At 37.5% G+C, this 26,458-nt stretch overlaps 2 protein-coding genes across 3 annotated transcripts in view; one reads left to right on the forward strand and one right to left on the reverse strand.

Annotated features, from left to right (window-relative positions):
- Positions 1 to 26,458, reverse strand: part of CENPP (centromere protein P) — a 114,089-nt gene that overhangs the window by 17,765 nt on the left and 69,866 nt on the right. The gene's annotated exons all lie outside the window — the stretch shown is intronic.
- On the forward strand, positions 238 to 15,283 carry ECM2 (extracellular matrix protein 2). The gene is made up of 10 exons (XM_053953349.1): positions 238 to 448; positions 3,820 to 4,099; positions 8,223 to 8,411; positions 9,666 to 10,145; positions 10,458 to 10,573; positions 11,259 to 11,394; positions 12,162 to 12,319; positions 12,632 to 12,771; positions 13,881 to 14,207; positions 14,875 to 15,283. Exons 2-10 carry the CDS (start codon positions 3,844 to 3,846, stop codon positions 15,077 to 15,079), a joined length of 2,007 nt encoding a protein of 668 aa, XP_053809324.1. The 5' UTR covers positions 238 to 448; positions 3,820 to 3,843; the 3' UTR covers positions 15,080 to 15,283.

Genomic DNA, 26,458 nt, shown 5'->3' on the forward strand with positions numbered 1-26,458 from the left:
TATTATTTTATAAAAATCTATATTAAGTCATGCCGCCTGGAAACTGAACTTCTAAATACAGAAACCAGCACTGAATAAAACACAGAATTTTGTTTCTTTTGCAAACATTCCATTTCCTTGTTCCTTATGTGACTGTAAGTACTGGAAAAGGATTTCCAGCTGTGCCTTGTCAGCCTCGGGACCGAAGGCATTGTGCTGCTCCTCATTTGCCCGAGCGAGGTTCCAGTGCTCCGAGCACCAGCACAGGCTGAGGCTCTGCACACAGAACTCAGCCCTGGCTCCCCAGGGGAAGAAGCTATTCCAGACTAAACTAAGGAATCATCTCACATGTTTCAACAATCCCTACAGTTTCTCTGTTTGTTTTAAAGATATCACTGAGATTTTGTTTCATTTGCAACAGGAGACTAAATGACAGCAAGCAGAATCTGCTGTTAGGTTACATTTCAAGGTAAAATGTTTTACATTTTAAATTACTGCTTAAAGCATGACGTTGAATGGCTTAAACTTCATGTTAACTTTGCAAATATGTAATATTTGAAATGAAATAATGTGGGCTGTATTTAGCAATACTGAACAGAAATGCCTTTCTAGATTAAGTGTGCAATACCCGTTGAGCTGCTTTTTGTTCTGTCTGAATGTTTGCCATGCACATCCAACTTAAACTAACAGAAAGTGCAACTGCTCTGGCTGCTATGGATAAATGTATCTCATTTCTGTGCAATGCATTTAAAAACGAGTGAGTGAAAAATCTTGGCAAAGCACTTTAACCCCTGCGTGTCATGAGAAATCACGCTGACATCCTAGAAATGTGTTTGAATTTTGACTGAATAGATGAAGATAGATTATTTAATAAATTCTGATATTCTGGTATTTCTAAAGGGTCTCTCCTTTAAAAATTAACTATTTCCATTAACAAAATAGCAAGCTGACAGGTACTGAAGATAAAGGTACAAATTACTGAACATTTTACAAAGGAAACGTAAAGGTAATAAAGATGCTTTCACATACTGTTCCTGATCTAAATATTTATGGGTAAAATGAAAAAAGGTACAGCAATGCAGCCACGTTGAGACTATCTGGCAACACAAACAGTTAATAATTTTATTACACTGGCTATCTATAATTTTATTTTACTATGCAATGATTTATTATAAAAGTCATAAATGGAATAGGCTGAATTTCCCCCACATTAAAAGTTGGCTGGCCCTATACGAAATACAGCCTCCTGAGAGATAATCTGAGGATCCCAGACATGGGCAGGAAAGGCCCAAAGCACCCAAGGCCTTTCACAACTTGGGCCTTAAAATGTAAGGCAGCACTTATTAACAAAGCCAAGGAAAGGAACTCAGCAGCCCAGTGTTTTGCATGCAAAGAACATAATTTGGTTGAAAGTAGCAATATTAAGCTTTCAGTGCTGAAGAGTAAAATTGGTGTAAAAAATTAGCATATAAACACACATATGTGAACAAGATTAGTTTATAAACATATTTTGGGGGGGGGGTGTGTGTGGTGTTTTCTGTTGTTTTGTTTCTGATTTTTAAAAATTTGTATTTATAAAGTACTTTATGAAACCAAGTTTCACTTTAAAGTAATTTGCTTTACTTCAGAATTTTACTCTTTAAGTTCCTAGCAAAACATCTTTTAATGTACATTAAAATCTCTACAGTTAATGTAATATAATTCACTCCATATTATTCCTGACTTAAAAAGAAATGGAGAATGGAAAAGTATTTCAGTCATGCCTTTATGTGCCTCTGGTCACAAGAAGAAATGGTTAAATGTTAAAAAAGCCCAAGTGCAATACAGCAGCATTGTAACTGCACAGCTCTGGTGCTATTATAGAGTATCCCAGAAAAATGGAACCATAATTAAGATGTCAAAAACTTGACAGAATGAACACACATGGCCAAGCCTTTCCTTTGTACATCCAGTTTTCCCTGAGGGCTCTCAGTATGTTTCAGCCCAGCTTGTGGAACAGAAGTTTCCTGTGTAATTTTACAGCCACTCATTACCACGCAAGGCAGACACCAAAGGCTTTGGCTCATTTGTCCTGAGGCATTCAGAAATGAGCACTTTCTCAACAAGATCAGGCATTTTCAGTGCAGAGGGCAAGCTTCTGCACCGATTGGAGATGTTAACTAACAGTAATTGCTGTAAATAAAAAGCTATAGAGCCTATACAGCATTTTGGAATAAGCGATTTCCGAGGGGCAGAAAGCAGCAAAATAAAGTGTGGATTCATTTCAAAACCTGCCATTCCAGGAGATGCTGTGAGGATTTGCGTGAGACACTTGCATCTCAAATTCCCTTCATATATAAAAATATTAACTTCAAGTCCTGCCAAAATTAATATCTAAATTTGCAATAACATTTTAATTTTAAAATAGTTGAGCACAGAAACGACAATATTAAAAAGAAGTAAAATGCATACTCTTAAGCTTATTTACTGGCAACTTTCCATTTTAAAACTTGAGAATAAAAAAAACATATGAGAATTATGATGTGAAAAGCATGGAAAACATGCAATCAATCACATGCCTTCTATTAAAAAACAGCTAGACAACTTGTACCAAAAATGTGACCTGTTCTATAAATCAGAAAATACCAAGATGAACAAGCTTTTAAACAAAATCTAATTCAGGCAAAACCACAGTTCAAGTTCCTGAAACAATACTGTCCAATATTTACACAATATAATTATAATAAGATTAACTCCAAAGTGAAAGATGACATGCAAAGCCAGGACTGATGAACATTAAGAAAAAGCATTTTTTAATCCTCTCAAAACTTCCTCAGAGAAAAACCGTGGCCATGCTCTAAGCCTTGTCTTGGCCACAAAGCCCAAGAACTCCAAGTCCTTCACTAATTCTCACTCTCCCAAGAACACAAATGTCTCCTGTCTGTGCTGTCTCAGTTAAAATAGGCCACGGGACTGCAGCATTGCCTTTTTGAAAGAATTATGCAACACAGCTCTGACATTAATGACCCTGGATGTACAGGCTCTTATTTCCTTCCACACTGGTACAGCAATCCACTGCTGGATATCCTTCCTTGTGTGTGCTCCTGAATCTTGACTGCTCTGTTTTGGAATGCCACCTATTGGTGACAGTAAATGTAATTTTTCTGTCACAAGCACAATTATTTTGAATTTTTAATAAGTAAATGCAGAACACAACCCATTCTAGATCAACCATACTAGAGCCTACACTCCATAAAAACTTCCACTGGAAAAGCAGTTGTGGGATGTCACAAATAGCACAAACTTCCTGAAGGTGTCCTCTGCAGAACCAAGTAGATCCTGTTAGAGAAATGGATGGCCAGGGATGTATGGAAAAGCAACATCTCTTCATTTACAGTGAAAAAACACCTTGCACAGAAATGCCAACACAAAAGCATTTGGGGCAGCACATCACAAATGAATTGGGCTTTTTTCTGTTACTTTTCCATTCCCACACCCAGAAGTTACAACACTCTGGAAGAAATAAAAAAAGGAAGACACATTTTACAGAACTCTCAAGAAGTCCCTTGCTGGGAGCAGCAACAATTACCGAACAGCCAATGCCTCTGGCACTGCAAATCCAAATCACCTCTTCAAATGCAGCCCCAAACACAAACCAGCACCCGTTTGATGGCGACTGTTGAGAATCACTACAATCAAACTGGTCACCGGAGCTCTCAGAGGGCAATTTCTTTCCAAGGAGAACCTTGGTTATATTGAACTACCATTTCTTAGTTCACCTACCTTGAAAAGTGCCGTGTGTGACTGATATGGTCCTAAAAGTTTTCCAGGTCCCCGATTCCGCTCTTTTTCCCATTCCAGGACACTCTGTGGGACCCATAGACGATGCAGGCACCATCACTGCTCTGTTATTTCCTGCTCCTCTGGCTGTGCAGGGATTTGTGCCCAGCTGAAGGCGCTGCTGGCAGGAGGCAGAGGAGGAGGATGCCCCCCAGGGCAAGGCACAGGAGCCCCAGGGCAGCCGGGCTGGAGCCCCTGGGGCCCAGGATCCCGCTCATCACCATCGATGACAGCGTCATGGGCGTGTTTGACTCCCTGGTGGGGCTGGGGCAACACGAGAGCACCTACAGCGTCTTACCAGGTGAGAACACAGCCCCTCTGCTCCTTGGGGGGCTGACTTCTCATTTCAGACAGATGAGCTCATTAAAGCTTTATTTTAGCTCTACTTCCACACATACCTGCTGCCTTCTGCAGCCATTTTGTGGTTGGCATTATGAGGCTTTTTATCAAAGCCTGCTTTGCCAGGCAACAGCAATATTGCCTGCAAGTTATCTGCATTATTTTTTGATCTTAATGAACAAGAAATGGGGTATTTTCATAACTTCCAATGGGTTCCAAACTTGTGTTCCCAGTTTGGAGGCCATTTTAAAGAATTATTGCTCAGTATATCTCCTAAGTCAATTAACATTTCACTGAGGCCTCAACACCAGTAACAGCAGTGTTAATTAAAAGAGATTCAAGTTTTTATTTTTACTTTATGGGTTGCATTTTTGAAAATTGCAAACCTTCAGGAATAATTCTTGATTTTGTAAATAACTTAATAACACTTGATAATTAAAAGAGTTAATTAAAAGAGATTAATTAAAAGAGATTCAAGTTTTTATTTTTACTTTATGGGTTGCATTTTTGAAAATTGCAAACCTTCAGGAATAATTCTTGATTTTGTAAATAACTTAATAACACTTGGTAGTGGCTGCAATATGGAAGTTGCACTATAAACAAGAGCCTTATGATGGAAAACTGAGTTAAAAGAGAAGAAATCCTACTCATTCAACACAAGACCACTCTTACGCTCCATCTATATTGACAACCCAGATTTATTTAATAGAAGTTCAGTAGTGTGATTTATAAAAAACTTGCCTTTTTGGTGATCCAGAGGTTTTCACCTCTGTAGTAATATGTATTTTATGGATAGAGATATTTCCATTCCTCAAGAGATCACACACTAAGTAAAATCTTCATATGCAGTTCAATGAATTTTATGGGAAAAAACAAAACAAAACCAAACCAAAACAGAATGCCCCGATTCCCATATTCTATATAAAATAATAATAATCTATTTTTATGAGCAAGAATTTAAGCCTTTCAGTGTGTCACACAACAGACATGACCACTGGGTTAAGAGGTCTCAAATGGCCAAACATAAATCAGACACATTTACCACACAATTACTGTTTGTTGTGAGTCCTTACTTCAGAAAGGCTGAATCATTTCAAATCAAGTATTTGAAACTAAGGGGTTTGAATAGGAAAACTAGCAAAACTCTGGACTGTGGCATTTTCAGTGTGTATTGCAACATTATACATATTACTAATGTCAAACATTTAATTTGAAAATATTTTTTAAACAGAGGAAAATCCCACGTAAGTAGCATACACTTCATGTAAGATATTCCAGAGTTTCTGTCAGGACCATCAGTCATGCTGAAATAATGCACAGCTCTTCCCCCTCCCCACCCCACTTGTTTCTTTCTATCTGGACTTGCATCCAAAAGCTGAGCTAAAACCACTGAACTCATTTTATTTGGAACTCCATGCTGAATTTACACCATATTTCCAAAGGTTAAAAGTCCTATGCTCATCTGCCAAAGACTGGAACCACAAGGTATTTTTTTAGTCTAGCTTTTAAAGTTCAAAATTTTTTCAAGTTAATGTCAGATTTGGAAAAAAACAGAGCCTATTAAATAATATAACACTATTATTAATCATGCTTCAGAATAGGAGAGAATGCAATCCAAACATTAATTTCCATTCTCTTAGCTACTTGTTTTGCTCTTAGGAGTCTAAAAAAACCCCAAACCCACCCGAATTTACAGATATATGCAGGATGAAAATTAGCTGCTAACTGGAGGTTTAACAGTAACTAGACATATCTAATTCCTCCAGATTAGAATCATGTGAACATTTAAATTAAATCAAACAGTTGGCCACAACATGAGGTAATTTGCAGTTGTCCATCAGGTAGAGCAGAGTAGGATGTTCACTGCTGCACCATCTCTCATCTCTCACCCCCCACCTCTCCCTGCTCACACCAGCAAGCTGAAGTGACTCAGTGGTCAGGAAACGTGAGGAGCGTCTCAGCACAGCCTTTTTGTGTCTCACAGGGGTTCTGGGAATCCCCACAGTGCCAGACAGCAGCTCTCCAATACACCCAAAGGGTAAAACCTTTGTCTTTGAGCACATGCAACTCTCGTGTACCCAGGGAAAAAAGGATCATTTGTTAAAGAAGCCTGCAGAGGCCAAGCCTGATAACTCAGATCTTTATGCTTATTCAGACAAGATTTACACTGATTTCTGATACACTCTAGTAGCTAAAACAAAAGAAAGAATTTTAGGAAGCACAGAAGAATTTCCTTCTCAAGCCAGATTATGCTCTTCTGGAACAGTAATTGTTTTATTGTTTAACATGAGTAAGTGCAGGATTCTTTTTGTGTTTCTTTTGGAGGTTATTTAAAAGAAGTATTGTGGCGTACTGGCAAGCACATAAACCCCGAAGTCAGGATCCAGCAAACAGCTGGATTGCAGATACCTGGGTGGAATGACAAGGGACTTAAAGCCAACTAACACTTGGCCCAGGCTAATTCCTCTCCTCCTCCAGTTGACATGGTTGGAATTGCTTAGAGCACAACTTTATGCAGCTGAAATGAGGCAGAGATGTCCCAGACCTTTGAAAAAAACAAGATGCAACTACTCAAAACTTTAATTTCTTGCCTTTTCCATCCTAAAGAACAATTTAAATCAAAGCATTTAAAAAAAAATATGGAATATAGAGGATCATCCAAATGGGATGATTCTGATAATTTATTTTTATTGTAGAAAACAGATTGATATCCAGTGGTCTTTGAGTAGAAGGACAAAGTAAGAACCTTTGTTATGAAGTAGGACTACCTTGAAAGACTGCAAAATGCCTCATTTTGAGACAAATATTAATCCCAGAGACATTTCAAATGAAATATTTACAATAGTCTTACAAGGTTATTTTGAGGCTATCCTGAATACTCTTATTAACACTAAACACCCAGGCATGGAGCAGGGCAGAGTGTGGGAAAACAAACCCTGCAAAGAACCCCTCCAAAGACAATTTGTGCACCACAAGTGAAAGTCTCCTTGGCATGCAGATTCAGGTGAGAAAAGATTTTTCCACTGTATTAATTTTCATCTGAAGGAGGAAGTCAAACTGAATAGGTAAAGAGGAAATTTCTTTTTCTTTATATGCAGGGAAGTACAAAGTTAACTTGGAAATGGGTTTTCATCTCAAAACAACACTTCAGCAATGCATTCTTAGGTTGGTTAGAAAGAGGAAAAGGAAGGTGTGAGGGAGTTCAGCTTCTCAACAAGATCTAGAGGTACACAGAAAAATAGGAATATTTGCATGGGATGAAGAATCTCAACCTTGGTTTTCCTTCTCTCAAAAAACCAAAAATAAAAAAAACCAATGTGCTAAAGTGCAATGTTTATCCTGGAGTCTGGGTGAGAACTGCCCAGGGAAGATTTTGCTGAGGTGAACTCCACCACTGGAATGAAAGGAAGACTCGGGTTAGTTTCCTTCCCAAGTCTCTGCTCTCCAGATCACTTCCCTACTGAGTATCTGTCTAGAGCCTACAAAATTACATTTCTTTCTGAAAATTTCAACCAGTACCCTGGGGAGATCTCAGTCTTTTGTAGGTACATGTCCAGAAATTGAGAGACAGAGTATTTCATAGCACAAGTAGTTCTAGATTACTGCTTTTCTAGAAAAGAGGTGTTTTTGGTTTTGTTTTGTTTTTTTTCCTCAGATGAAGCAAGTTACAGGGAAGTGGGCATTTTTGCCATCTCATCAGTCATCCCAGAATGGACCTTACTTCCACCAAGCCTATGAACTGTCACTATAAACTGAATATTGTTACCGTCCCAGTTCTGCAGGGCCTTAATAAAATTTTCTCATTTAATGTACAAGGTATTAGAAAAGATCTGTAGTGTACAAGACAGGAATAGAAGAAGGTCTGGAAAAAATATTCAAGTTTTCCATAACTGGAGATTACTAAAAAGCTGAAGAAAATACAGCTATGAAAAGTAAGGAATAATGATAAGATCCTTTGAATAGGGTGTATTTTACATATTTTCAGAATGAGAACACAATACTAGTACTTCTTTCCAAAGTTTTAAATGAACACTGTTGGTTTACTTTAAGCTGTTTAACTCCCATCTCCCATTTTCTGTTCCCAGGGAAGAAGGGGCAGTGCACAGCTAATGGGATGATCATGTTCGACAAAGCCGTGTGGTCTCCCCAGCCCTGCGTCACCTGCCTGTGCTCCAAGGGAGAGGTGATCTGTGACACAGCCATGTGTCATCCTCTGAAATGTCCCCAGACTGTCATTCCCACAGGAGAGTGCTGCCCAGTGTGTTCTGAAACTGGTATGGGACACCACAGATTTTTTAAAACCTTACATAAACACTGCATTTAATGATCCCAAAAGTTACAAGGTACACATTATCCTGAATTCCATGATAAAAGCAGCTCTTCAGAGTTTCTACTCCAGTTGACCTCAGTTTCTCTGCGCACTCTGTTAGATGAGTTTGATGCCACATTTAAAGAAAAGATGATGCTAAGTATGCAATAGTAAAGATAATTGTATTTATTTTTTTACTTCCCCTTTGTGCGTCCTCCTACATTTACAGAACTTTGTAAATGTATGAAGAAATAACATTTACTTTTATTTTCTATCCCACTTCCATTTATAAAGGATCAATCAATAACTACTGGCCACTATTGATGTATTAGACATACAGACTGGTAAATCTTTGTTAGGAGTGCAAAAACTTGTAGCAATTTGATGTAAATCAACAGAAGAAAGTCAATTCACAAGAGAAGCCCCAGAACTACAATCTTGGTATTTCACAATAATTTAAATAAAACTGGTACTTTTAAAAAGAAGAGGAACGGAAGAGATAAATACGAGATGTGATTTCCTTCCTTTCCTTCCCACACTCCCAATATTTCATATCTGCAAAGTACTGAACTCAATCTCCTCCTACTGTAAGAAATATTTATCCTCATGTGTATATGCATGTGACACTCTGAGATGAGACATCATAGGAATTCATTGTAAAACTGTAAAAGTCATGTTGACTGAGATATTTAAACTCCTTTTATTAGAATTGTCCTATTATGGAAGCAAAAACTGCATTTTGGAAATGGAGTTAATGCATTTCCCTGATGAGACCCCCACCTGCAGCCAACTCCTCCCCTGACAGTCCCTTTTGGAGAACAGGTCTTGACCTTTGTGAATTTTTTCCAAATTAGCTCCCACTTCCAGACACATTATTTTTCCTCTTTAGACACCTCCATCAACACAAAAACCATAATTCATAATAAGTCAAAAAAGAAGATAATGAAGGCTGTATTAATTTTTCCACCTTTTTGTCTGGAGTTCTCAGGAACTGTAGCTGTGCACAAACTCTTCGGTACGGCTGCCTCCATAATTTGTCAGTCAAGTGTGCCTTTTATGAAACAGCAATTTAAGACCACATTTTTATTCTTTGAATCATATTCTAAGAGGAATAATATTCTATTGTCATAATTTTCTGCTGTATGTGGGAAACAGTGCTTACTAATATTTTAGTTTATCAGACTCTTTTGTGTTGTTTTGTTGTTTTTTCCCTCATTAGCCTCCTCGCTGGACTCCGGTATAATTTCACTGGATGACATCACTGAGTTGTCTGGTGACTCCCCAGACCCCAAGGACCTCGACACCACCAGTGTTCTGCCATCAGCACAAACTCAGATGGAAAAGGATGAGCTGCTTCCAACAGAAGTGATAGAGATTAGAGACAAGGAGGGTCACAAAAAAGGGGAGAAGAAAAGAAAAAGGAAAGGCAAAAAGAATCGCCAGAGGCACAAAGGGCGTCACAGAGAGAAGCTGCCTGTCCCCAGAACAGGAGATGCAGGAGATGTGCAGTATGAAAGTGATGAAGATGATGGTGCTTTCAGAATTCCATCTCATTTCCCAATTCCTGTTCCACCCATAGAAACTCCTCCTTTGCCCTCTGGATGTTCCACCTCGGACACCACAGTAAGCTGCATCAATGCCAAACTTACACAAATACCTCCCATCTCAGATCCAGACCTAACAAGTTTAGACCTTACAGGTAATTAATGGATCTACTTTGCATGACTTTTCTAACAACATCCACCCTCAAATACAGTCAACAGCACTGTTAATGCTTTGTCATTCCTTAACAGAGAAAAGTTTTAGAAATAATTTTACAGCTAAGCCTTTAAAACAAGAAATGAAAACCATTAGATTTGCATGCCAGCACTTAAATACCAAGATGACTATATCTACACAAAATTACTGTCCATAATGCTATTTTTGTGATATATTTTCCAGATGCAATATTACACACCTCAGGTGCAGACTGTATTTCAGAACTCAAATTTTTTCTTGCCTTGTGTCCCAGGAAATAGCATCACTACTATCTCAGATGAAGCATTCAATGGGATACCCAATTTGGAATGGATTGATCTGAGTAAAAATAACATTACCTCTCCTGGCATAGGTCCCAAAGCATTCAAAGTAAGAAAGCCAACTCCTCTTCTGCTACCCTCTCAGTAATTGCTGCCTTTGTTTTTTAAATAATGTTTTTTGCTTTTCAGTTTATGGATCTAAACCACTTTGCACCTTGTATAAGTAAGCGTTGTATAGTTCAATAGCTACTTTGAGAAATCTCTCACCATAATAAAGAATTAAAATTAAGAGATGATAATTTTTCATACCAATTTTTTAAGCTGGCTTTAGCATAATAACCCTCAGTTACTGAAAGCTGCTTCTGCTTGAGTAAATTTGCTGACCTACAGAAAATCATCAGTTTACTCACAGACCAAGAGGATAAGCATGTAATTTCTAAATGCATGTCCTTTGAAGTCCTAAATACTGCAGTGTAGTGAGGCAATATTTCCACAATTCACAGAGAGCAGCAGGAATGTAACCAATGATCCTGGGGAGCTGCAGCAGGGCTGTGGGGAAGCTCTCTGAGCTACATGTGACATTAACTGGCACTTTTGTTAATATTTAGCAAAAACTAACTTATTAATTAGACTGACAAGAAAAAGATAATAGTTTTTTTTATTCAAAACACTGGATACTACTGCAGTGCTGCTGAAAAACCTTACAGAGTGTGTGTTTTAGAAAATCTTAACTCAATATTTAACTGTGTATTTTGCACCTTGATAATACAAATGCTCTTCATCCCTATGATAAGATCCTGAAAAAGCTGAAACGTTTGTATTTGGATGGAAATATGCTGGTACTTATTCCCTCTGAATTGCCATCAACTTTGGAAGAAATAAAAATAAATGACAACCAACTTCATGCCATTGATGAAGACGGCTTAAAAGGTATTTAAAAAAAATGAATGCCAATCATATGAAAAGTCAAAATAAATTTGAAAAACTGCATGTTGAACCTGGTTTGACATAGAAAAATAATTGTTAGCTTGAAGGTGCCATGTCTTTAAAAGGCAGCACAAGCTGAAAGACCTGCATGATAAAGTATTTTAAAATTATATTTTCCCTTATGCAACTGCTCCTCTCCCAAAGCAGTTTATTTTTAAGGTCACTAAGTGGAGTTGAATTTGAAGCATGCTGAAGACAGCTACTATCCCCACCTTTAACCTGATGGCTTTATGTGTGGTGAAACCATTTTAGTTATTATTAAATTGCATGGAAGTGAACAGATTTTGATGTCCATGAAAAATAAGAGAGAATCTAATTGGAGTCAACCATGATCATTTGAAGCCAGTTTAAACATAGGCTGATAGAAAAAAGAGAAAGAAAAAAGAAAGGGTACCATCCATGTCAGAATTTGATGGACTTTTTTGCTTCCTTTCCTCTCTTGCCAAAAGAGTCCCATCTAAACTGGATCAGCTGCTGCACTTTCCATTTGGACTGGGAGAGGAAAATGTAAATAAAGCTGCGGTCAATCTCTAAAGCTCTACAAACTTATGAACAATTCCATGATTATGAGATAATAAAATCAGTTCATTTTTATTGTTCATTGCTGTGAACTGATCTGGGTAATGTTTAAGACCGTTAAATTATGAATGTGCATTTTAACAAGATATAAGATGGCATTAATTAACTGAAATTAAACTTTTTCTCCTTAGATTTAAAGAACTTGGTCACTCTGGAATTAGAAGGAAATAAGCTTAGTGAAGCAAATGTCAGTCCTTTGGCCTTTTATCCTCTGAAAAGCCTTTCTTATTTGCGACTGGGGAGAAATAAATTTAGAATTATACCACAAGGTCTTCCTGCCACTCTTGAGGTAAAAAAAATCCAAAACAACCAAAATAAACACTAATGACAACAACCCCCCAACAAACACCCAAACAGAAGCAATTCCTTCTGTTTGCCCTTTCAAAGCAATATGTATTCTCACAAATGAGAAAACAAAACAATTGCTTTGAAAAATTGTGTTTCTGAAGGTCCCACTGCAGCTACAAACTGACTCTGGTTCAGATTCAGAATTAACAGACCAGGGGATACAGGGGACAGGTAATTGCTGCACTTGGAATTTGCAATGGGAAAACTCAGCCTATTCTGATCTCACAAATTTTCTTCCCAAATGCACTTACAGGAGTTATATCTTGAACATAATCAAATTGAAGAAGTGTCAGAAATTTGCTTTAACCATACCAGAAACATCAACATCATTGGGCTAAAGCATAACAAATTAGAAGAGCACAGGATAGCACCTTTGGCTTGGATAAACCAAGAGTAAGTACCAGACATTTAAAATACATTTATTTCATTTTTCTCTCTTTTTAGTGAGTCAAATAATCAAATAAATATTTGCACTTCATTACTTTTAACTTGGAGTTGTAATTATGCTTTGATTTGTTTTCCTTTGCTAATTTTTCTACATTTCCTTTGCCTAATTGTATAATCTAGAAGATACTCAGCTGTCAAATAGAAAGATTTTTTTGCCTCAAATCTGTAACATATTAACATAAAAGTCAATTTTTTTTCCTGACCACCCATTCAAAAAGGAACATTAATTATAAATAATACTATATACAATTACATGGTAATTTAGTATTGATACATAATTATCTCACAGGTAATTTAAAAATAATTTAATACTATCCTAGCCTTATTTCCCATTGGATTAAAAATTATAAAAGTAAATAAAATGAAGGGAAGACAGTACAGCTGCATTCTCTAAGAACAGAATATAAGCAGAGTGAGCAATGAGAATGTAAGTAGTAAAAGATGACAGTGCTTTTGATTTTTCTGCTAAATGATTTGCCAAGCTGAGCAGGGTACCTGGCCATCACTGGCAGTTGCAGCCCTATCTCTTGATTCCTGAACTTGCAAATTCCTTAAGCTGAAAACAACCACGCTGTTACTACTGATGGCATTTCTCATCCCTGGAAATGAAGCATGTGGGACTGATTCATTCACACAATTCCATTTCAAATGGGCTTCAGAACAAAGCTTAAAACTCTCTGTTAATGGGATAATGACTGAAATCCCAAGGTTATTCTAGTTCTTCAGTCTAACTCATTATTGCAGCAATCCCAAATAAGTCCCTTGGGATTCCTCTGTTCTGCCCCCCCAGCCCCCCCATTACTGGAGATCTCTTCCCATCAACAAAATCATTGTGCTTGATTGGTAATTCATGACTTAATTATTTCTATTCCCAGAGTAATTATGCATGACGATGTTCCATAAAATGCATTCTGCCCCATTAAGAGAAACAAATTTCCCTTGGAAATTTCATTCCCTGGTGATGCCATGAAGCAGAGCCTTGTACAGAACACAGCACTGCCAGGGCAGGAGCTCAGAGGGGTTTCAGCCTTTTTTTCTTTTCTCCTTTAATGCAGGAACTTGGAGTCAATCGATCTCTCTTATAATAAGTTGTATCATGTTCCCTCCTATCTGCCAAAATCTTTACTCCATCTGGTACTTATAGGAAATCGGATTGAACGAATTCCAGGCTATGTGTTTGGCCACATGAGGCCCGGGCTGGAGTATCTCTACCTGTCCTTTAACAAACTCACCGACGATGGCATTGACCCAGTGTCATTTTTTGGAGCTTACCACTCCCTGAGGGAGCTCTTTTTGGATCACAATGAATTGAAGGCTGTACCCTTTGGGATTGATGAAATGAGAAAACTACGTTTTCTAAGACTGAACAATAATAAAATAAGGTAACTTCCAAGCTCTTTGTTTCATTAATGACATTAAAATAAATAAGACATGCTTTGCTTTAGGAATTTGTTATTTTAAAGTAAATATTTGTTAAAAAAGTCCGAAGGAGGAGCTGAATCGTGAGTTTTGTTCTGCAGTATTTCTTAATATGACAGAAGTGAGATTTCCCCCTTCCTCACAGTTACTGAAAATGCTCATCACCAGCAATCACCAGCTTTTCTGCTCCTGGAGCAGAGCCCAAAGTGATAACAAAATAATGGGAGGAGTCAGCAGCTGGAGTCACCTGGTGAGCAGGTTCCAGCAGCCCCAGCTGGGGAGCCACGTGTGTGATCCAGGCTCTCTGTGCTGGTTTGTAAGGCAAAGGAATGACAAAGAGAGAATTCCCACGTGTCAGGCAAAGTTTTCATTCAGCAACACGTGGCAATACTTTCCTCAGGAAAACTCAGTATATGATATAAATGAGAAAACAATGCAAGGAGAGAATGTTCAAAATAATGGCTTTTGAAAGTCCTCAGTAAATATGTAATTGAGAAAATTTAATGTACTGATGAACTTAACATTTTCAAATATCTAAATAGACAGCAACTCTAAAATAAATGATGAAGTTAAGAGTTATCTGGAATGATTAGAACATGACTGTAACATGATGTCTCCCCTGTGTCACAGGACGGTGCCCCCAGAACGCATCTGCAGGACTCAGACCCACCACGAGGACGAGCATGACCACAGCGAGGAGGAACATGAAGATTCCCACTTGGAACACGTTCACCTTGAAAACAACTACATCAACACAAGGCAGCTCTCCCCACATTCATTTTCATGCATAAGATCCTATTGCAGTGTTGTTCTTAAACCACAGAAGACCAAATAAACCCCCCAAATTCTGCATTGCAGCCCCCATGTCTAAAAATGCAGTTTTATTTATTCTCTCTACTCATTGGCCTGCTTATTTCTGATTTAAACCCTTCCTACTGCCATAAATATGATACTGTATATTATCTACTGAAGGTACCAGTGTGTTTCTTCATATTGTTTCATTATAAAACCATCAAATGTAAAAATTTAAGCTTAAAAACCCTTCCTACTACCATGAATATGATCCTGCATATTATCTACTGAAGGTACCAGTGTGTTTCTTCATATTGTTTCATTATAAAACCATTAAATGTAACAACTGAAGCTTAAGATTATGACATCTATTTTTATTTCTATTAACACTATTCTGCTGAAACACAACAAGTCAAACTGTGCCCCCAGGCACACCCTCTATAAGATCAGATTTTTGGATTTAAAAATATAACTAAACCCTCAGCCTGGTTCTATCTTATTTGATTAACTGAATTTAAAACATTTTAAGTGATACCATCAACTGTAAAAATTGTACATAAAAGATAAAAATCCTTGAGCTATGAACATTCTGGCGATGCAGGAATCAAATTTCTTAAAACACACAAAGGATTGGATTTTCTTCCATTTTGCAGTGTTAAGCTCTCTTCCAAGTGAAAAAAAAAAAAAAAAGTTAAATTATTTGTTTTCGATGACCCAAAAAGCATCCTGTATTCAAACACACATTGTGATGAACTAGAGGAATGAGCAATTAAGTTCTATCTGGATTTTTTTTCTTTTAACGAAGCATATTTTAATTTTTAAAAATTATTTTTAAAGTCACAGTAATAGGTTCCACTCATCTGTACCATAGTTAGTTTGTTAGATTTTTACACTGTACAGGATGTGTAGTCTTACAATAAACTTGAGCAAAACACCACATATTGCTGCAAGTATTTTCATTCAAGCAGAATTCTTCTCTTATCAAACATTCAGAGTCCTAAGACCCAAAAGAAATTCTCCACTGGATTTTCATGGGATAACACCACTAAAATACAGATTAATCAAGATTTATTGCGACCGTTAACATATTTTTTCTCCAAGGTGTGCTTTTTTCACTATTAAGATACCATAAAAGTGAACTTTATGCAACTAATTTGACTAAGACTATTCCTTTGGAGGTTTAGTGCAATGAGTATCAAGCTTGCCTGACATCACACTGTGGAAGTTGTTCCTATGAGGAGCCCTCAGCAGTGGAACATGACCTGAAGTGAAGTTACAATGCCAAAGTAAAGCCCCAGTAGCGAGACAGAGAACAAAGGAAAAATGTTCTCGAAATGGAGCACAACAGTAGCAGAGGCAGGAGACCAAGCAGGGGAAAGAAGCCAAGGGATGAAGGACACAACAAACGGGTGGGTGCTTGCTCACTTCAGAAATACACGGGCAATTTAACTTGCACATTTCCATATGTCAGATGGAAGCAGCTCAAATCCACTCTTCAAAATGACCAATTATATTGGAAGTGGAATGGGCTTTACTATAAAACTCTCATCACTTCTAAACATTGAGCTTGAAAGAATTTTATAAACAAAGTAAATGGGATTGTCACCATTTTACAGCTTGTGACTCTAGGACACAGTGACCTGAGAATTCTTGGTCAAGAAAAACATGGGAACAAGTTTGGAATCTTTGGCCACCAGTACGATAAAAATATGCAAGAACAGCTCAACGTAAAACCACTGTAGTTTATTCTCTACAATATATTTGAGCAAATAATTAATTTTTGCAGGCTTACATTGGAAATGAATATACTTTGAGAAGGCCATTGGATTGAGAATGGAATAATAGTTTTGCTAAGTGTTATCAGACTCAGAAGTCTTATGAAATAGTGTATATATATATATATATATATATATATATACACAAAAATAGAAATATTGGGAGAGCCCTCATGGCAAGTCCCTGATGAGAATTGCTTTGAGGGAGATCCTGCTAAGCCAATCCAGTAACATTGCTGCTAGGCAATGGGATCTGGGAGATGCATAGCAGCATTCTCATTTCTCCTGTTCTCCACACACACATGCAGCTGACTTCTATTCATAGATAAATTCAAGAGTGAACCAGCTGCAATTTTCTAAGACTGCAGAGATGTCCCATCAGAATTTTTAAAACATTTCAGAGAGGAAACTGCTTATAGTACAGCAAACCCCTGAATATAACATTTTCAGTAACCCAGCCCAGAGACAAATGCAAGGTAAACAGATCTGAATACAAGGTGTGAATGTTGAAACTACAAGAGGGAAAGTTATTTTACAGTCAGTAAGAGACCAGAATAGGAGAGGTTAGGATTCAACAGCCATAGCAATTCCAGAACCACAATGCTTTGTGGCATAAGAGGATTTTTGCGGGTTTCGAATCTCAGATTTCTAAGTTGTGACTTGTATTGTTGGCTCAAGTATCCCACATCAGAATTTTGACAAGACATGCTAAATCTCATATAAATTGAAATGGAGCAGAAGACATCCTGTGGTTATCACCAAATTAATACAAAAGGTATAGAAGACATTGTTGTTTTTACTGAGGAAATGATGACAGAACTTGGAGGATCTGCCTGAGCCAGGGCCAGGCACTTCTGGTATGATAAAAACTGTGGAGGTCTCCAAAAAAATAATCTTATTTCCATGGAGGCTTGGACAGCTTTCTGTATTTGAAGGAACAATTAGAGGCAATGTTTTCTCTAAGCTAAGGTAAAAGAGCTTTCTTAGGAAAAAAACTCAACAAAAACCACACAAAAACCTCAGAAAAATAAAGGCATCAAATACCTCCCAAAATGAGATTTTCATTATTAATGTCCATGTTTTGAGGCTATTAGAATCTCTGAGACCCCAGAAATTGAGTTCATGCTATCTACCCTTCTCCACTTGCCATTTCAATTTAATAGAGATCCCTCCACAACAAAGCTACAAATCACTCTGCCCTGAAAAGGAGTTGCTGTGTAACCACTTGCTTTCTATTTGCCCCTGACAAAGTGAATTTCACTCAGTTAATTCACTCTTACAGTAACACTACAGAGAGTAGTTGATGTAATTTCTGAATTTCGATTCTGAAATATCCATTATGCTTGCACTTACTGCAAAAACCCCATAGCACGCTAAAAGAAAATAACTATCAGAACTAGGAAACAGAATGTTAACATTTTTCTACCAAAAATGTGGGCTTTTACTGAAAGAAATTGATGAACTTTAAAGCTCTTTCAAGTCACAGCTTTGTAAACAGTTACATCACAGCAAGAAAATAAACAGTTTATCATTTGTGTCATGTGGTAGTGCCAGCGTTAAATGGCAGAAACTCTCCTGAGAAAACATTTTATCATTTAAGTACTATGTTTATATTTCAATGTATACAATTTTCAGACAAGTCTATAGACAGAAAAATAGTAAAATTATGAGTAAACACTACCAAAATAGTTTTACACAATATCCCTGATAATTTTCTGCATGAAGTAGTTTGCAGAGAGCAACTCTGCTGACCGTGGGTTTGCAGACCAATACAATTTCTGGTGTTCCGGAAGGTTCCTCAGGAAGCTTCAAAATCTCTCCTCAGTTGGAAGTGTAATCCCAGGGACTGGCTTTGGATTTACAGCCTCAAACAACCAACCAATGTCAAAATAACAAAGAACTTGAGGTACCAACATCTGATACAACTTCTACACCACCTCTCCTCACTGAAGTCATGGATTGGGTTTTGGAAGACCAAACTTCAGGTCAAATCAGTGCTCTAAGGGGTCAGAACCACACCATGGCCACCTTGTAGAACATCCCAACCACAGAGGTGAAGCCAACCCTTTGGAAATAGTGAATGTTTTTAAGGAGATTTCCTTTAAAGCTGGTTTTGGCTGCAGGAAGCATTTAAAGATTTAGCAAACCGTGTAACCAACCCTCATTTGGAAGAAGCCCTGCTTAGCAGTCTCACTGTCTTCTTGTAAAGTGAAAAAGGTACAAACATCCATGCAAAAAGATTTATAATAATATGTTGGACTTGCTCAGCAGGCACACATTTCTGTTTCCTAATGAACAAAAGAGATCTCTGCTTTTATTGCATCTTTAGTAACATGACCCCTGTCTTACAGTTAGTTACCACTGAATCCCAAACTCTATTTCAAGGCTTTAATTTTACTTCTCTTGGCACACTGAAGACTATTTTAAATGGGGAAAAAACAGCAGACATGTGAAATAAGAGCTCTGATTTAAAGATGTCAACAACTGCTGTTCAGTCTCAAGGCCCCAAAGTATTGTGGAAAAATGTTGGAACACTTTTTCCATCTAAAAGTAGTGAAGACGTCACTTAAAAACCTCTAAAATGTATTAAACAGATCTCCTTTTCCACATTAAGAAACAATCATATGATCAAAATGAATCTAGCTTTTTATTTTCCCAATAAATTAACATCCTTGTCCTAAGTTTTATACCAATTCAGGTACCAAGAAGCTATGTTCAAATGCCTGCAAGTATAATTTGAACATTTTTTTTACAACTGCTATAATGAAAGTCAATGGAAATATAGTGTTTAATGTTCCCACTAACCAGGTTACAAAGTCTCATTACAGATGCAATGTTCCTTGCTAACAGACACCCTGTTCTACATTAAAATTCCATCAGGAGAGACCCATAAAGACACAGCACTGTTCTTTTATTTTCAATTTAAGAAGTGAAGAGAGACCATCAAGCATAAAAATCTTCCATTCTACATGATGCAAGAGTTACTGGGTCACTAAATTACCTTTAAAAACACATTTTGCACCATTGTGTGTCTCTGAAAGAACTTACAGACTTGAGTACTGCATAGAACATTTTGACCACCCCAGAAACCAATTAATGATAAATTATCATCCCTTTTATGATACTGAAATACTTCAGTTAGCAAAAGTAAACCAACAGATTCATTACCTCTATGGTATCAACTTTTTCACACAGTAAATGTGCTTCTCTCAACTGGATAATGTTTGATCAGTCTTAAAAGGATCCCAGAGTATTCTGAGTTGGAAGGGATCCATGGGGATCATTGATCCAATCCCTACACAGGCACCCCAACAATCCCACCCTGTGCCTGGGAGTGTTGTCCAAACATTCCTGGAGCTCTGGGAGCCTTGGGGCAGTGACCTTTCCCCGGGGAGCCTGGGCAGTGCCCAGCGCCCTTCTCCCTGACACCAACCTAAACCTCCCCTGACTCAGCTCCAGCCACTCCCTTGGGAATGGCAGAAAAAAAGCCAAACTACCTCAGGGTGAATCTTGAAACTAAATGAAACATCTGTCCCAAAACCACAGCTTTACTTTGCTTCAAGGAAAATGGAAGCAAAGGAAGCCCAGAAACAGCAATGCCCTTTCTCACTGTCAAAGCTGGGGAACTGGCCGAGCTGGGCTCTGACCTGGGCCAGGACAGTTCTGCTTATGCATTTCCCAGAGAGCCCAGCCTGATCCTCCCTCATCCTGCCTAACTGCTGCTGGACAGAATCCTCCACATTTCCATAAGTATTCACTGACTTTATCAGCCTGTGAACAGTTCATAAAGTTTCCCAACACACAATCTGGTCATTGCTCTGGAGTTCCTTGGAGCAGCACACGACTGCCTCTGCTCTGCAGTCAAGTCTGGTAAAAATTCCCACAGTGGGGTGTTGCAGGGTAATACAGGATAATAAGGGGGAATAAATAATAACAACACCATCACCACAGGATACAAAGGGGAAACTCCTTTGAACAGAGAGATAGATGGGCTGGAGGCTGAGAGCAACTTCTCTTGCCACAGCCCAGTAGCTGAACATTATTGTATGAGCCCACAAAGCTCACATGAACCATCCCATTTCAGCCCCTCACTAAAACCAGTAGCAGAGTTTGAGCTGTATTTCCTGCAGGTCTGTCCTTCATTGATGCCTCTCTGTGGGAATCCAGAGGGCTGCCCCCAAATCAACTGTCCTGGTGACTAAAATCATCAATCTTCACTTATTTTTATTTGGGAGTTCTATGGGTAATAAGGCTTATCTGGGGCATTGACTTCAAAGCTCTGTATTCAGAAACTGCAATTTTTTTCAGCTTGGGAAATGTAGTGCATTATAATTAATTTGAAGACCATATTAATGTCAAGAAAAAGAAATAATGTCTCTTCCCCAGACTGCAGCTTCCTTCATAAAAATGTCTTTCTTTTCTACAAGAGCATAAATTATGCAAAACTATTCTGGCTATTAGGAGCAAGACAGCTGGGGGAAAAGCCTGATTATTTATGATAAGGTCCAGAAGCCTTAGGCTGGACTCAAAACATCCCCTGGTGTTTGGGAGGTACAGAGGCTGTGCTATTCACCTTCCCCATAAAGGCCAGCGACGTTGCTGCCCAGGGCTCCATGGCCATTCCTAAGGCTTTGCAGCCACACTGGACACAAACATTCCCTGTAGTCTCTACAAGTGAGCAAAATACTCAAGAGTTGAGAGAATCCCCCCAAACAATAATCTTCCAGTCTGTTTGAGCCATCCTGGCTCCATTCAATAAATAGTCTTTTCTCCCAAGGATTTAAGGATTAAAGTAAATTAAAGCATTCAGAGAGGGATTATTTAAAAGGTTCATCTTAAAAACCATTTACCTTGTAATTTCTTCTCCAATAGTCTGTTATGTAAGGAACTTCCTACAGCCACTAAGTAAACAATTACTGTAGTTTGGTAGAATTTCCATCTGTTTGGAGTTTAATTCTTTGTGCAGGATGCAGATTTCCACACAGTTATTGATTGTAAACTTCTCATTCATTACTTCTGTTTTAGTCTGTTAATTATATTAATGTAACTTTGATAAAGTGAGTTATTCAGACCAGCTCATAACACACTGTTTCCTACAAAGTACTTTGAAGCAGTTCTGTTAATTCAGTGAAAAGATCTTTCATTCCAAGTGTGCAGTATTATGAACATATGCAGAGAAATCTGTAGGTTTTCCATGCAATATTACTGAAACAAATCTACGTTTCTCTGTGAGATTTTTTCATATGATAGTAATGCATAAAAGCTGACTTATTTTTTCCACAAGACAGATATTTTTCTCAAAGGAGCAATACTGAACACAGCTGTGGAAATATTAGATCTTCAACAACACTATCAACAAAGACAGGAATCTTCTAAGTGAGTTATGTAATGGTATTTTTAAAGGATTAAAATTAGGAAAAAGGATTAAAATGTACTATTTTTTACACAGCAATTTCTCCAAACCCCTGAAAGTTGGCTATGCCATTACCTCTCATCCTCTGGGCTCACAAATTCTGTTCCTTAAAACTGACAGGGAATGGCAGCCCTTGGGAACATTTTGTGGTTCTCAACCCCTTTTCACTGACAGTTCCATATAAACATCTATGGATTCCCTCTAATGCAGGATGGTTCTGGACTTACTCAGGTTCTTCACTACAAGTCTTCCAGGGAAAACTCTCCCTTTTTTTCCAGCTCACTTTGGCTCTCATTACAAAGAGCTCAGGAAGCAAGACTTTTCCTCTTTCAATTAGACCAATTACTTTTTGAGTCTATATGAAACATTAAAATCCATTTCACTTTCTTGCACATTTCCACAGCTGAACTATAAATGTTTCATGAAGTATTTCCTTCTGTTTTGAACCTGCCACCCACTGATTTCTTTAGTGTTGGTCTAGTTTTAACATTGGAAACATCAAAATAATTACTGTCTTTCTTGACAACATATGGGTTCAAAGAAATCTGCATTGCCTGTATTCTGTATTTATTTTGAAGGCTATTTTGGGAGCCTCTGGTAAAAGCTTGAAAGACAGAAACAGTGATTAATTCCCATTTTAGCTGAATTTAATTTCTTTCCAATCTGAGCAAAGAACATCCTCTAGTTTTATGTGAGGAGATGTACGTCTTATGCACTAACTGAGAAAAACAGAAATTCTAACAGACCGTGAAGCAAAAGTATAGTCACAGTATGAATTAAATGCTGAGAAATGCCCATGGCAGGGGGTTAGAACTAGATGATCTTTAAGATCCTTTCAAGCCCAAACCATTCTATGATTCTATGAAATTCAATAAAATAAAAGTTATTCATTAGTATGTTACTTTCTAAAGTCAAGGCTCCTTTGTTCTGCTGTGGTAAAACCAAATGGAAATCATCCTTTGTAGAACACAAATGTTCAAGAAGAAAATAATACCCTTTACATTAGAAATTGCTCTACAAAAAAGATCTTCTTTTCCATACCACAAGTTAATATGCAATTATGACATATGTTTTCTTTCAGTTTACATAAATATTTCCACTGAGTGGTAAAAGGAGCTTCTGTCATCCAGTAGATTTCTGTCTCTGACAAAAAGCACTGCAAACCCATCCATAGCACCAAGCTTCTTAATACACTCCTGTATTTGCAAACAAATACTTTTGAAAATAGTGTATTAGAACATCTGTCTGACAATCCTTCTCTGCTAGTTTTTACATGGTCTTTTGGCTTAATTTAGGAGTCTTTATCTTCCTATTTTTTTCATTTTTCATTAAAAAAAAATATAGTGATAGGACTTATTTGTGATTTTCCCCTACAGCTGAAAGGGGAAAAAATGAATGCTAAAAATCAACAAAACACTTAATGGTATAGAAATGATTAAAGCAAATTTAATTGCCTTTAAAAAAATGCCCACTGGAACATAATATAGATTACATACTATCTACAATTTAAAAGTAGCATAATTATGAGAAAGTAATACTAAAACTGTAGCGGCAATCATTAGCTAAAAGTAAATCAGACTTTTTCAGAAGGCTCCCAATTTCTTGGGAGTACTTAGAACCAGACCCAACTCTGCATGACAGATTTACTGCTTTTGTGTTGATGAGAAACAAATGAAGCCCTTCCAGAAAATTCCCACAGATAAAAACACACATCTGAACACAGGCTGAGTTCATTAATATGACAGGGAAATCACTTCTTGAATCAGAGTATACCTTCCTTATTATTAGTAATGATACTAATGATTAGTAATGAAAGAAATGCTTTCATTTCTACTATTCCAAAGTGAAAAATTGTGTGCTTCAAAACTTGCAAACAAATTGAGTTTGGACACCTTCCTAGAGACCTTGTTGCTTTTTCCATCTACAAAACAGATGTGCTCAAAGTGCACGCAAACATTTACAGACTCAGGTTCTTCATTAGACAAAGAAGTGCAAATTGTAGTTAATTACTGTCTCAGGAATGTGTTATTCACTGCTTCCACTTCTAACAGTCAATCACAAACTGCGTCAAAGTCATCTTTTGGGCCTTTGTATTTTTAATTAATATAAATTACTTTGGTTGATAAGTCAAGTTCAGAAAACTAATTCCAAGTTAAATGATACTATCTTTTCACTCTAGCATGCTTTAAATATTTTTTTTCTGGACTAGATGGCCACATTTCTTTTTTCTTAAAACCAACAACTCACTGGAAGTTGATGACAGTCCCCATTTTTAAGCATTGTCTTTATTATCTGAACAAAAGGAATCTACCCAAAGGCTGTGTAAGAACGTGAAATAATTCACATTCCATATTGTCCATCCTCTTTGGTAAAACCTAAGGGAAAATGGGGGAAATTCAGCATTTGTAGGTGATCAAGATTTGGGTTTTTTTAAGGCATTGTTGAACTCTGGCAGAGTAAATGCTCGATACCCTATGAGGAAATGTTCCCAGTCCAGTTTGTATCCTGGAACAGAAAATTTTCCTTTAGAACTTATTGTTGGAGTGATTCAGTAGTTTGGCACTGGCTGCAGAGTTTTTGATTTTAACTACTGTTTGATTTTCCGTGAAAGACTGTCTGGTGTTTTCAATGTCTCTAAGGCAGATAAATACCCATATTCCATAAAAATGCCATGTCACATCATCCGAACCTGTGAGCAGCATCACAAGCACGACTGACAATTGACATGTACTGAACACCCAAACTAATTGCAAGACCTTCAGTGATCAGGCAAAGCAGTTTCCTGATCCAGTTTGGTGCACAAACCTTTCCACAGGACCAAGGAGAAGAGCATCAAGGTGGGAAGAAGCCAGGTGGGAGCTTCTGAAATTGGCATTCCCATACTGAGGAATTCATATTAATCTGTAGCCAGAGACAGAACAAAGTTAAGTGATGCTCCAGAGGCAACAGAAACTGTCTGCAAGGGTGAAAAACCCTTCAGGTGATGTTTTGCTCTCCAGTCATTCCAGGTCAGCACATCCTTGCATCCATAAAAGCCATGATGAGCCTGACAACCTCATGGATGTACAGACATGTACACTTGACTTTATGGCTCTTTTTGTACACAAGCTCTCAATATTGCAAGTTATGACCCGCCCTGCAATATTGCTGTGTTGCTAACAAACATCAGGGACTGAGGACTTTTACTGCAAAGGAAACTATTTTGATGCGGTTTTTAAGTCATCTGCCAAAAACATGCTAAAAATATTAACAAGCAAAAGTTGATTCACACGTGATGATAAAAAAAGATTTTTTAATATATTTATATAGAGATACTGAAGAATCAAACTGAACTACAAAAAAGCTGAAGGGCAGATTTTGTATATTCAGCTGGGTAAATGGTGTAGTCCAGCCTGAGAGGAGCCAAAATTTAGCTAAAACCAAAATATGTGACCACACCGCACATGGACCGGTTGTGAGCACGAAATGAATATGTCATGTTATTAAAATGTGATGGGCAGGCTCCAAGGCAGCTTTGTGCAGTTGATGTTAGATTCATCATATTATGTAAACCACATTTATAAACAGTGCTAGAAAATGAAAAAGTACTTAGTTTGCTTTAGAATAACAAATGTATACAAGACTGGCTTAAAACAGAGATTGTAATGGTGGCATTAACCACATATGGCAGCATATGTCTGCTCTCTCAGACATATCAAGTAATACAAAATACAGTCATTTCCAAAAAGAAATGGAAGGTAGCTTTTTATCACTGATGAGATAACCAATTAGAAAACACCATCTAAATTCTTTTTCATCTGCATATTTCACCATAGTGAGACAGTATTCTGAATCACATATGTGTCAGATATACTTCTATTCTTTGCTCAAAAAATCAATCTCCATTACTCATAAATGTTACATAAGTATTTTAAGGCAAGACAGAATTCCAATTTTCAACCAATTCTTTAGAAAACATACTAACATTTGCTTGCAAAGGAAATACCTACAGACTACTATTTTAAGTATCTCTCTTCATTAAGCTCCCAATAACATGCATTAAAAACCTGAGACACTGAAAATGTGCTGCAAATGTTGAAATGAACGGGCTCATAAAGTGGATTGAGAACTACTGGTTAAGTTTTAAGCACTGCTGTCAAGAGTAACATCTAAAGTTGAGAACTGAGTAGTCAAGAAACCTGAGAAGGTGATTTCTGGGCATTTGATCCTAGATTGCAATTATATTCAAACCAAA

This window comes from Vidua chalybeata, chromosome 12 (genome assembly GCF_026979565.1).
Source record: "Vidua chalybeata isolate OUT-0048 chromosome 12, bVidCha1 merged haplotype, whole genome shotgun sequence".
Lineage (NCBI taxonomy): Eukaryota > Metazoa > Chordata > Aves > Passeriformes > Viduidae > Vidua > Vidua chalybeata.